The sequence below is a fragment of the Cavia porcellus genome, unplaced genomic scaffold (assembly GCF_034190915.1).
Source record: "Cavia porcellus strain 051 isolate PalLab524CR breed Dunkin Hartley unplaced genomic scaffold, mCavPor4.1 scaffold_5, whole genome shotgun sequence".
In the NCBI taxonomy this organism is placed as follows: Eukaryota; Metazoa; Chordata; class Mammalia; order Rodentia; family Caviidae; genus Cavia; species Cavia porcellus.
Genome location: NW_026947488.1, coordinates 35,352,269 through 35,364,752, shown reverse-complemented (window position 1 = coordinate 35,364,752; position 12,484 = coordinate 35,352,269). Strand labels below are relative to the sequence as shown.

At 49.3% G+C, this 12,484-nt stretch overlaps 1 protein-coding gene across 9 annotated transcripts in view; it reads left to right on the top strand.

Moving 5' to 3' along the window:
* The window catches only part of Rin2 (Ras and Rab interactor 2), a 170,100-nt gene extending 161,331 nt beyond the window's left edge, over positions 1–8,769 (top strand). For all 9 annotated transcript variants that reach the window (XM_003476376.5, XM_013159807.3, XM_013159811.3 and 6 more), the window contains 3 exons: positions 585–716; positions 4,728–4,891; positions 6,903–8,769. In XM_003476376.5, coding sequence (XP_003476424.2) covers positions 585–716; positions 4,728–4,891; positions 6,903–7,226 — 620 coding nt within the window. In that variant the 3' untranslated portion in view covers positions 7,227–8,769. The remainder of the gene's footprint in view (positions 1–584; positions 717–4,727; positions 4,892–6,902) is intronic.
* Positions 8,770–12,484: the final 3,715 nt, after the last annotated feature.

The following is a 12,484-nucleotide window of genomic DNA, read 5'->3' as shown; positions in this document are numbered from 1 at the left end:
TATTTGTGTGTTTATTTATTTATATTTCAAGGTAGGGTTTTGCTAAGTTGCTAAATTTCCTAGCTGGGTTCAACCTTTGATCCTTCTGCCTCAGCCTCCCAGAGATATTTGCTCTTGTCACTGTTGCAATAGGAAAGACAACACAAGTAAATATTTTGTAAATGTGTTTCAATATGATTCCCTGGCTGGGTGTGGTAACACATGCCTATGATCCCAGCCCTCTGGAGGCAGAGGGATTGTCATGACTTCGGGCCAGCCTGAACTACGTAGAGAGCCTGTCTCCAAAAAAAGAGATAAACAGCAGTAGCAGTTATAAAAGAAATAATTTTAAAAATGACTCACTGAAGGGTAAGCTTTTTAAAGCTACTCTGTTCTAGTGAATAATTTTAAGTCCTAAAAGTGAGTAGAGACTCTAAAGTGTTTTAATTGACTCCCAGGCCGCCTGGATTCCAGAAATACCCACCCTGGTTTATAAAAAGCACATCTCTCCCAGGATGACTCCTTGCTGTCTAATAGAAGCAGCAAGTAGGATGTGAAAGAAAGAAAAATAAATAAAAATCCCCCACCCTTTCTTCCTCCTCCAGGGAGGATGTACGGCGCTGACGACTTCCTGCCCGTCCTGACCTACGTCATCGCTCAGTGTGACATGCTAGAACTGGACCTCGAGATCGAGTACATGATGGAGCTCCTAGACCCATCGCTGCTGCATGGAGAAGGTGATGACACCGAGGGAGAGGCTCGGCTTGGTTTTGCTGTACTGATTGATGCCCAGGGCTTTTGTTCTGAGCTACATCCCAAGCCTGTTGTTTATTTATTTGTTTTTGAGGCAGGACCTCCTTAAGCCCCTAATTGCCCAAGCTGGACTGTTCCCTTGGCAATTCTCCCACCTCAGCCTCTCAGACTACTGGGATTACAGGCAAAATTGAGGTGAAATTCATAAAACAAAAATATTAACCCTTCCCACTCCCAGCACTGGGATTAAACCCAAGACTTTGTGTGCTGGGCAAGTGTGGAACTCCCGAGTGTCACTAGCTCAAATATTAACCATTGTACCATGAGTGATTCAGTGGCATTTTGTAATTCAATGTTACATAGCCACCAGTTCTTTTGGGCTACAAAAATTGTAAGATCCTGTACCCACCAAGCAATTAGTAGGGTCCTTTTTGGACATTTTAAAGGTTAGCTGCAGTTTTAATTTTTTTTTAATTTTAAAAGTATATTGACTTTGTCTGATTAAAAAATAGTACATAATCATGATAGAAAGTTTAGGATTCAGATATAACACAAAGCTGAAATGCAGCCCCTAGCATAATTAGTATTTCACTGATACTGGCGAATGACAATGTAAAAGATGTTTTCTTTCTTTCTCTCTCTCTCTTTTTTTTTTTTTTTTGGTACCAAGGATCAAACTCACAACCCTGTGCTTGTAAGGCAGGAGCTTATGCCGCTGAGCTAAATCCCTGGCGCAACATTTTCTTTTTCCAAGAAAAAGTTACAAACTTTTCATTAGAGAACAGTTCCATTGCTAGAATAACTTACTGTTGTATCACCAAAATGAATGAGGCCCTGGTTTTTATTTTTAATCTTTTAAAAAATTTGCTTTAAAGATTAAAAAACAACAATAATATTCATTATCTTTCCTGTTTAAAAACAATATCTGCTTGTGAGTAGCCACAGATACAGTGAAGTCAGGTCTAGGGGGTTTGTTTTAAGGTCCCTAGGGTTTCAGGCTCCTCTGAATCTGCTAGCCCTGCAAATCTTAGCTCCTTCCATAGCAGTGCAGTATCTTTTTTGGAGAGAGAGGGTAAGATGGGGTCTCGATATGTAGTCCAGGCTGGCCTTGAACTCACAGTAATCCTTCAGCCTCCTGGGTGCTGGGATTACAGGCATGCACCAGTGTCAGTAGCTGAATATTTTATCATGGAAACCCCTGGGATGTTTGTCACCATATCTCATAGCCTGGAAGCAGCTGTAACTGGGATCACCCAGGTGCTTATCCAGTTAAGGGAGAAGGAATAGGGCTGTGCATGACCAACCCCGCTGACCCTTTCTCATGAGCCCAGGGGTGCAGCTTTGTTTGCTCCAGGGAGTTCAGGCCTGGCTTGAGTACAAAGCTCCTGATTCAGCCAAGATTCCCCAGGCCTGTGTCACCAGATGTGACTTTAACGACCCTAGCCCCTAACCTGAGGTCACCAGGACTGAGTTTTCCCTTTTAGGGCTGGGTCATGCCCTCCCTGTCTGTTCTAGGGAGTGCCCTCACCCTGTGCCACCCTGACAGATGGCTGTTTACTCTGTTACACTTGTGCCCTCATAGCCATCCACATCCCAGGATCAGGATTCTCACTGAGGACCCAGCCACTCCTGAGGAACCCCAGGACCCTGCTGGGTGGGAGGAGAGGCAGTTTGTGCTGTGTTGAGCCAGACTGTCCTTTTTCTGCTGTGTTATTATAGCGGTCCAGGGTTTGGGTTTGTCTCCTTGGCCTCCATCCCGTCTCATTCTGGCGGGAGGATGATGAGCGCACTGGGGTTGTGGGAACAAGTTGCCAGAGCCACTTAGAAGCCACCGCGCTGCTACCGAGGATGCCCTGCATTCCCCCAGAGCAAAGCAACACTTTGGTTTAGAGTTAGTAACAGAGGGGCAGGCAGCTGTCCTCACCTCCAGGTGTGCCCCCAGTCATGCCCAAACTGGGCAGTGTCCCCTATCCCCTTTGCAGGATCTGGAGCTGCCCCCTCTGCAGGAGAGTGGGTGGCCCAGGCTGGCAGCTGAGGTTGCAGACCAGCCCTGCTCAGCACTAAATTGTGGTTCCACAGATGATGGGCGAGGGGTACCTGACTCCCTGCAATGGCCCCTTCTGTGGCTGTGTGGCTTATGGGCGCAGCCGGTCTTTTCTGCTGCTAAAGCAGGTATTTGCATCGGTGAAGCCCACGTCACAGGGCCCCAGAGGAGTGTACGGTCCCAAGGGTGGGTTCCAGTTTCCCTGAAATGGAAAACCTCCCCCTAATTGTAGCCACGTGTTTCAAAGTGTGGTCTGTTTTGTGCTGCCAGCACTTTTGAGTTTTCTGCTTAGTGCCCTGAATACATTTGAGGCTCAGATCTGAAGTCCCAAGGAGCCCCTCACCCCTGTAGGGGCAGAGCGGCCCCAGGCTGTGGCTGAGATCCTGACACCTCTTCAAGCCCCTGCTGACCTCAGAAGTCCCTGACCAGAGCAATCCCTCCCAACTCTGTAGTGCAGACTCAAATTCCACAACTCTGGTTCACACTCTGCTGAGTGCCGCTGAGTGTCTGTGGAGCAAACATTTAGTAAAGATCAGCAATTCTCAACCCCAGTTGGCACTGGGAGGCTGCCGTGGGGAGACCTCGGCAGGAGTGAAGGGGCAGGAGAACTCCAAATAGGAAGCTCAGTGGGGCTGAAGTGTCACTCTGCATGTTCAAAGCCTTGGGTTCCATCCTGCCACTTGATACAGGCCATGTGCATGGCAAGCACAGGGCTCCCTGGCTGCCCAGATTATGCTGCAAGAAAAAATGGTCCCCACAGCTCCAGGTGTGACCTGTGGGCAGTAGAGGGGGTCCTCATCACTGATTATTGTCCAATACAAACTCTGCTCGTGCGTAGTCCAAAGGCACAGAGCCATTTCTGGCAGCATGAGGATTTGTTCTGCAGAGTCTCCCGGCAGCAGTTACATACTTTGGGCCTGGAAGGCGACACTGCAGAAAACTCTTAACCGCAGTGAATCTCCAGCCCTGCGGGAGGAAGTTGCCTGTGTCTGCTTTCTTTAACAGATGTATCCATTTGTGGAGAGCAGGAACTCAGACTGGTTCTTAGCAGCCTGTCCTCTGTCATGCCTTGCCTGGACTTTTGATGGAGATGTGTGATATATATTTAAGGCTTTGTCTAGAAGCTTGCAAGGCGCCCCCTAGTGGCTGTCTAGCATGGTGTTCACTTTCTCTGCAGGCACCTAATTGTGTTTTAGGACAAAACTAAACAATACCTGTGCATCTGACAGTATTGTAAATCCATCAGTATGTCCCAAGAACATAAATGCTCCATCAAAGGGGTGGCGCTAGAAGTGTATGATTTACTTAAAATCTGTGTCCTGCCAGGAAGCGCAAAGGAGGGAAGGGGAAGTGACAGCCGGCTCTCCAGAGCCATAGCTCAACCAGCCAAGAGTTGTCACTATTAGAAAAATAAATTATGTGTGTACTAAACACACATTCCCTCTTGTGCTCACTTCTTAAACAAGGCAGCGTGATTTGCTTAGAGTTCAGGTTATCTTAGATAATACATCTAGAGATGGCTTAAAATTTTTCAGGAGGAGGGCTGGGGATATGACTCAGTAGCACAAGAGCCTGCCTGGCAAGTACAGGATCCTGAGTTCAATTCCTAGTACCAAATAAACAAACAAATAAAATATGCAGCAAGAGGCCGGGAGTGGGGCTTAGAGGTGGAGCACTTGCCTACTATTGGCTAGGTTGAGGGTTTGATCTGCAGTAGCGAGGAAGGAAGGAAAGGAGCGGGGAAGCATGCATAGGAGGATGTGCATATGTTACAGGAAATGTTATGTTGTTTGAGATGAGAGACCTGTGCATGCAGTAGGTTTGGAATCTGAACTACAACCCAGTTGTACAGGGGACAGCTGTATACAAGTAACTGTCACAACTGAGCACCGTCACTACCCTGCTCTGAGAGCCCAGCACCCTGGAGGACTCACTTGTTCTCCCTCTCCAGGAGGCTACTACCTGACCAGCGCCTATGGAGCCCTGTCCCTCATCAAGAACTTCCAGGAGGAGCAGGCGGCGCGGCTGCTCAGCTCTGAGGCCAGGGACACACTCAGGCAGTGGCACAAGCGGAGGACCGCCAACCGGACCATCCCTTCCGTGGACGACTTCCAGGTGTGCCCTACATACACCCTGTGCCCGAGGCACCGCGGTCCTCTAGTACCTCCTGCTGGGGCTGGGTCTGTTCACAGAATCTTGGGGAGCAGGGGTATTTTAAGCTACCCTCTGACCATGCTGTTTCACTTCTGTTTCCTTAACCATATAGACCTGTTCCTTGGCTCACGGCTGGGCTCTGGCCCCACGCAGAGTAGGAAATAGCCTTACCCAGCCTGACTCAGCACAAAGGTCCCTGCCAGGGGATCACTGGGTCCCCGAGACCTCAGCCACCAACCGCATGCAGGATGAGGGTGGCAGAGGACAGAGACAGAGAGAGTCATAGACAGAGACAGAGAGCCCTGCCCTGTTTCCAAACCTAGGAAAAGACCTAAATTCAAACTAAAGGCTGGGGTTGTCACTCGTGGTAGAGTTCCTACTAGGGCCAACCCCCAGCACCCAAATAATGGTAGTAATAATTCAAAATATGAGGTACAGTTTCTACTGAATACCAGTCACATTGACACTATGATAAAGTTGAAAAATGATAATGTCAAAACCATCGTCAATCTGTGACTGCCTGTATGTGTGTGTAGGTTTGACCCAAATTTTGCTACCCTTACGATGACAAAGTCAAGTTAAGGCAGGATTTCCTCCAAAATGGTCACCTGAATACCAGGCACCTGAAAAGACAGGAGTCTGGTGGTGACACATAAACAGCACACACCCTGCTCTGCAAGCTGCAGTGGGCACTGCAGGGGACTGGCTGGTCTCTGGGGAGAGGGGTACGTGAGGGCACCCTCCACCCCCCATCCTCTCCCTCACTTCCTATACCCAAGATCCCAGGGCCTTGGCTGGGAGCAGAGGGTGACGGGTGCCAGCCCCACTCACACCTGTGGCTGCCGTCCTCATCCCTGTCACCTTCTCTGTCTGGGGCTGGGGCCTGGGATGTGGGTCTCATCATGTTTGTTCTTGGAGAGGAGAGACTCGCTAGTGCTGCAGAAACCCTGGAGATGCAGCAGTACCTGCCTCACTCGTAGTCTGGGAAGCTGGGAGGAAGCCTGTACGTGTCTTTGTGGCGCATTTTTGAGGGTTTCAGATGGAACTAGAAAGCCAGGCTCGGTCCTGTGCAGCACAGTTCCAGGCAGAAGAGTGAAGAAACAGTGTAGAACTGTCTCCTCCTTCATGCTCCCTCCCTCTCTCCCTCCTCAGCAGTGAACCCGGAACTAGGAAAAGAAAATGCCTTTGTTTTCTAGATTTAGCTAGGTGGCCTCGATTTTCTCTGGGAGCCCACCATCCCCACTTGACAAATAAAGGAACAGATACTCTGGGTCCACAAACCCCGAGGAGTCTGGGCTGTGTTTAGGATCCTTGCAACCCCTTCAGGCTCATGAGGTTTCAGATGGTGTACACCCGGCACAGTCTCGGCGCCAAGCCCATGGTTGCGTCCTCTACTTCCTGCAGTGCCGCTTGGCACATGATCGCCCCATCTGCAGTCCCTGGCAGAATCCACATCCTCCTCCCTTGCTGTTTGCCATGGGGAGCCTAGGTTAGGGTGAACCCTGTAAAGTCACTGACCATGGGGCCCACAGAATGGTCAGAGGTCGGCAGTCTCTTGGGGTTCTGCCTAATGTGGTGCCCTAAGGTGATGGTAGCAAGCTCGAAGTCAGGACACTTTAAGTCTCTTCCTGCTGATGTCGGCTCTGGCTCTTCTGCTGTTTGGCTCTTTCTCCAGCTGGGAATAATCCGGCTCCGGATGCCGTTGTCTGACGCATGGTTTATGGAGGGCACTGAAACAGGGCCCAGGGGAAGACAGCCTGCTTTTCTCTGCCTGTGGGGACCTCAACGTGGCACCTCTGTCCCCATAGTTGTCCCCACCACCTTTGAGTTCAGATCAGCTTCTCTTCCCGAGCTTCAGGGGCTGATGTCATATAGGCAGGTCTGACCTTGCACTTGCCTCTCATCGTGCAAGTTATTGCTGTCAGTTTTTCTTTTCTGACTCTGTCCCCAACATCTCTGTCTGCACCTACAGAATTATCTCCGGGTGGCGTTCCAGGAGGTGGGCAGTGGCTGCACTGGCAAGACGCTGCTTGTGAAGCCTTATGTCACCACTGAGGACGTGTGCCAGCTCTGCGCAGAGAAGTTCAAGGTGTGTGACCCTGAGGAATACAGCCTCTTCCTCTTTGTGGATGAAACGTGGCAGCAGCTGGCAGAGGACACATACCCTCAAAAGATCAAGGCCGAGCTGCACAGCCGGCCACAGCCCCATGTCTTCCACTTTGTCTACAAGCGCATCAAAAGTGATCCTTACGGTATCACCTTCCAGGGTGGGGACAGAGACCTCAGCCCTTCATAGGGGGCACATGGGACTTCTGGTTGGTGCCCCACAGCTCACTGGAAGCCCAAGCTGGCTGCCGTGGGTGTGGGCTTGAACGACAGCCACCTCCTGCAGGCCCTCTCAGGTCAGGGACTAAGCCACACCTTTGACCTGGCTGACAGCAGCGTTTGCTGTGTTACCCAGGAAACAACCCAGCGGGCTCTCCTTGGCGGTGGAGAACCCTGCTTGATGGTTCAAGCATCCCGAGGTGGCTGTTCCAGGCCAGCTGACATGTATGGGCACGTGCTAGGTGGCACATAAGGTACACGCTCCCCTCCTGCGTTCCATAGCAGGAGTTTGACAAGACTGTCCGGTGCAGTGCGTCAGGTAGTCCTCAGGTCTGTGGGTGGCTCCATCCTTTCCTTCCTTTCTCTTTTTCTTCTTCTTCTTTTTTTTTTTTAATAAAGAAACTTTGTGTTTTTATATATTTCATAGAAATTTTTATAGCAGTTGCAGGCAAACTGTCAGGATGGGTTTTTAAAATATTTTTGTAACTTTAAAATATTCTGTAATTATGCATGTGATTTTAACACTTAATATTCAAAAAGAAATCTCTTGCTGGATTTGAGAGTATTGTGTTTTAAAAGTCTCTCTTCTGTAACTGGATATTGGGGCAACTTTTGGGGGAGAGACAGCTGGATTTCTTAAAGCAGTGTAATTCCTGACACTGGCCACAGAATGCCTTTGGAAATCGTTGTACTGTTGTCTTGGTCACATGTAGTGGTGTTGTGCTTGCTGTTTCGTGTTGTGTTTTGTTTCAAACAAGTAAGGCTGAAAACACAGAGAGCAGTGAATGTGGAGAGAGGCGGGGGAGAAACACAGACTCTGACAAAGGGCCAACGAGTGTCGTCTGCCGGCTCAGGCTCTTTGAAGGAGGCAGAGGGAACCTTAAACAAGGCTCAGAATACTGTAAATATGTGACAGGATGTGGCAAAAATCTATTCCATATGTTTTCCACTTTTGGAAGCAATTTTGAAAGCCTCACAAGGAAAAAAATCAAGGATAACACTTTTTTCCCCACTTCCAATAAATCAAGAATAACAGCTTCTAGTTATTTTGGGCAGAAACCAAGTAGTGTAAATGTGGCTTTTGTTGCATTCAGTAAGGTGCTGCTGAGTGGGGAAAGCACAGGTAGACCCATCTGCATTAGGATGCAGGGTCAAGGGTCCACCCCAATCTTGCCAAACAAGAAAGAAAGACAAAGAAAAAAGTAGTATGGAGATGTTAGACCTATGTTTTAGAAAAGCCAGCTTGCAGGTGCACAGACTAGAGGGTTGCATCTCAGTGCAACCCAGGTAGAGACAAAACACATCACTGTAACTGCACGGGATGCATCGTCCTCTCACTTGATGGGGTTTGGTCCTTGTACTTTTGCCAGTCCTGAGTTTTGTTGAACAAGAACCTTCAGCACATTCTGTGTTGGACTATCTTTTGTAAATGATTTTTTTTAAATGGAAATTTGCACATAATACCTTGTAATACTGTACGATAATCCTGTGTGAAGATAATGTTTGCAACATTCTTCCATTGTCTGCTTGCCTTCTTTACCCTGCTTTGTGAGTCAGCACCATCAGGTGCTCCTCCACGTTGTATGAATCTGAAGTTGATGGCTCAGTAAAGGAAACTGCAGCCGCAGCCAGCTGAAAGACATAATCCAGGGCGAAGATATACAGCAAGAGTCACTGAGCAGGGATGGGGTGAAAGTTACAACCAGTAGAGGAGAAAGGTCACCTGCTAGTCTGAAAGGGCTTCCAGGTTGTCAGGCAAGGTGCTGGGCTTGGGACAGAGAGCCAGTCATAGTCAATGTGTACACAATCAGCCAGGACCCTGCAGACAGACAGTTCCCGACCTCAGGCAACCTTTAAATGTCTTGGCTCAGAGTGCAGCGCGGTTACAAAATCCACCAGGCGCAGGCTGGATCTGTCCCCTGCTTGGATCCCTGCCCAGCCCTGCTAGTAAGTGCTCAATAAATCCTGAGCACTGAAGGAAAGAAAACATGGAAAGCAGAATGTCCAAGCCATCAGCAGGCAGCTGCTTGCAGATCAGTGGAGGCTGAATGCACCCGCCTACTCCTGATCTTTACAAGATATTTACCAGATAGGTGTCCAAATGCAAACCAGTGTGGCCTTGTCTAGGGAAGCCAGCAGAGCGAACCTGAGCTCCAGGCAGCCTCCAGCAAGAGGCAATAGCAATCAAGATGAGAGAACAAGGGGAAGTGTCACAAGACCGCCGCGTCTGCTCCAGCCGGGCTGCCGGCCACATTTCAACACAGTCTGTGTCTTTATGGTTTCCCCAAGCAGGCATTTCTCACTTCTTGAATTGCCAGGAAACAGGCCGTGGTGGAGTTGGGAAGGAATAAGAGGAAAGTAAAAATATATGTGCTGGGGGAGCCAGAGAGAACACCTTTCCAAATCTAAAAATAATTCTTTCAGAGTTGGATCCCAGCCAGAGGAAGGGATGTGGTTTTTGGACGTTGGATCTAATGCCAGATACCCCTGCTCAGGGGCACGGCTAGAAACAGAAACTGTTAAAAGTTATTCATGTCATGTGGAAGTTACAAACTTTAGGTCTGTAAGAAAATACAAAAGACAGGAAACTGGGCTGGAATAGGAATGTGTCTCCCTCTATTCACCAATGTGGTTCAGCCTCCAACACACACACAGAAGCTCTGAGCTTCATCTGTTTTGGTTGCTTGAAACAGGGCCTCACTGTGTAGGCCAGGTTGGCCTCAAGGCGATCTGCTGCCTCAGCCTCCCCTATGCTGGGATTATAGGGGTGCACCACCATGTGGGGCTGACCTTTATTTTCTATATGAGGGACCTAAATGATGGGTGGCTCTGATTATAACAGCAGTGCAGTATTCTACCCACCTGGCCACGTCTGGGAGGAAGACCCTAAACACCATCCTTTGCAGGCCATTTTCAAGGAGGTGAATTGGAGACCCAATGTATTGTTTGCATTTAGTAAACACTAGTGAAAGTGGAAAAAGAAACATTAATAGAACACTCCAGTGTCAGCAGCTGCTCATAGAGAGAGGATGAGAGGAAGGAGGGAAAGAGCGGCGCCTGTCTCAGGAAACAGGTTCTTTTTTGCAAAAGATCTCTTTAATGTGAAAGAATCGCCCATGAGTGCTAGCTTGTGTCCTCTTCACTGAGTGTAACCAAGCCTTCAGGGAAGTCTCTGGGGCCACAGGTTGCAGTGCAGAGCCTTGGGCTTGTCCAGTGAGCAGCACCTCATCCTGACTGTAGTAGATATGTCCATTTCAAGGGAACCCACAGGGATTCTGAGCCCTGTTGACGCCAATGTCGAGAGCAACGTTCAAAGCAAGTGGGCCCCTCTTGACTCACACATTAAAGTCCTGTGCCCAGGCCTTGCTCCTCACTGGTGAGTAGAGTCACACGGTGGGGAGCTGAGGTTGGCAAGATCCAGGTCACCCACGTCTCTGTTACCAGCCCTCGGGGCTGGGGGATGAGTCACTCCACACACAGGTGTTTTGGGGGAGGCCTCTCCCTTCCCTCGTTGAGCCCTTACTATGACTCTTAGGGTGGGTCTGTCCCAACAGCAAGTTTTTAGATGCATTGGTCTCCTTCCAAGATTCCTCAGCAGAACACAAGCTCTGGCTGGCCCGGTCCTTTTTACAGCTTGGTTCTCTGGCTCCATGCAGAGACCCGTGTGCCCTGCCATCTCTGGGAGTCAGTGTCCACCCCTCCTCCTGACACCGGTGATTCCCGGCACCTTTGCTTTCTCAGTGCGGGAGATCAAACCCAGACCCCAGACACACTGGAGCTTCCTAGGGGAGGAGGGCTGAGAACCACCAGTGTGGTACAGCACTGAGTCAGTGCAGCTTAGGGATAGGGCACACCTGGGAGAGAGACACCTTGCCCAGAGCCACCACCACCACCGAGTCCTGTGCATGCCCCAGGCCCCTTCCTTCCTTCTTTTCTTTCTCTCTTTCTTTTTCTTTCTTTCTTTTTTTCTTTTTTTCTTCCTTCTTCCCTCCTTCCCTCTCTCTCTTTCTGCCTCTCTTTCTTTCTTCTGTGCATGCCCAGGCCTGCTTCCCCCCGTCTTTTTTTTCTCTCTCTTTGTCTCTCTCTCTTTCCTCCCCTCTTGCCCTCTCTCTGTCTCTCCTTCTTTCTTTCCTTCTGTGCATGCCCCACTCAGCCACACAGCCCCCACCATTGCTATCGGGATCCTGAGAGCAAGGAGGCCTATAAACTACGGACCACACCAACCCCTGCTTTCATGAGCCTCTGGTACGTGAAAGTGGTGATGGCTGGGGTCACTGCACCCTGAGCTACTGTAGGACCGGTGTGAATCCACACACACCAAATACTTGAGCTCCACCAGTACCCCTCCACATCGGTGACGATTATCCCAGGTAACCCAGTGCTCGGACCCTTCCCTCTGTGGTTTCTGATTGCCCTCCCCTACTGTTAACTGCTACCAAGGTTCCTGTGGAGTAAAGAAAGTGCCAAGCATTGAGGTTTAAAAATGTACTGGGGTGGGACAGAGTGAAAGTCAGAGGAGAACACTTTCATTAGCTTGGCTGTTGCTGTTGACAGTGGTGAGGGTGGTGGCTGTGTAAGTGTGTGTGTGTGTGAGTGTGTGTGTGAGTGAGTGTGTGTGTGTGTGTGTGTGTGTGTGTGTGTGTAGCATGGATCGGGAGCAGCCATTGCCCCAGCAGCCCCTACTGGCCAAGAGCATCACCAGGAACCAGGATGGGGTGACTCCTTCCAAAGAAGGGGAGAGAAGGGAAAGGGGGTGGCAGAGGCAATTCCAGGCCCTGGAAAGGACCAGAGTGCCACCCTGAGAGACCCTGTCTCCACCTCACCTCCGCCCCCGCCAGCGTCTGCAGTAGTATTTCCCAGAAAGGAATCTCTATATAAGTAAAAAGGTATCTGTACAGCAGTAATTATTATAACTACTGTCTCACAGCTCCTCCCCTTCCTGTTTATTACACTCACTTATTTATGTAGATATTCATGTATATATTTGCATCACTGAACTGAGTTATTCTTAACATAGTTCACTGCAAACAGAGTATTTGGTATACTTTCACACTGTCTTTTGTCTGGGCTTCCTAACTTCTGCCAGTTCTGTAGGTTATGAGAATGGCATTGTATATAAGACAGTTCACCAGCGTCTTTTCCTTTCTGTGTAACCAACTGCCGTATGGAACTATGCATCTACTATGGATTGAAAGAAATGCAAACTGCAAGGGACGCTAAGTGGCCAAA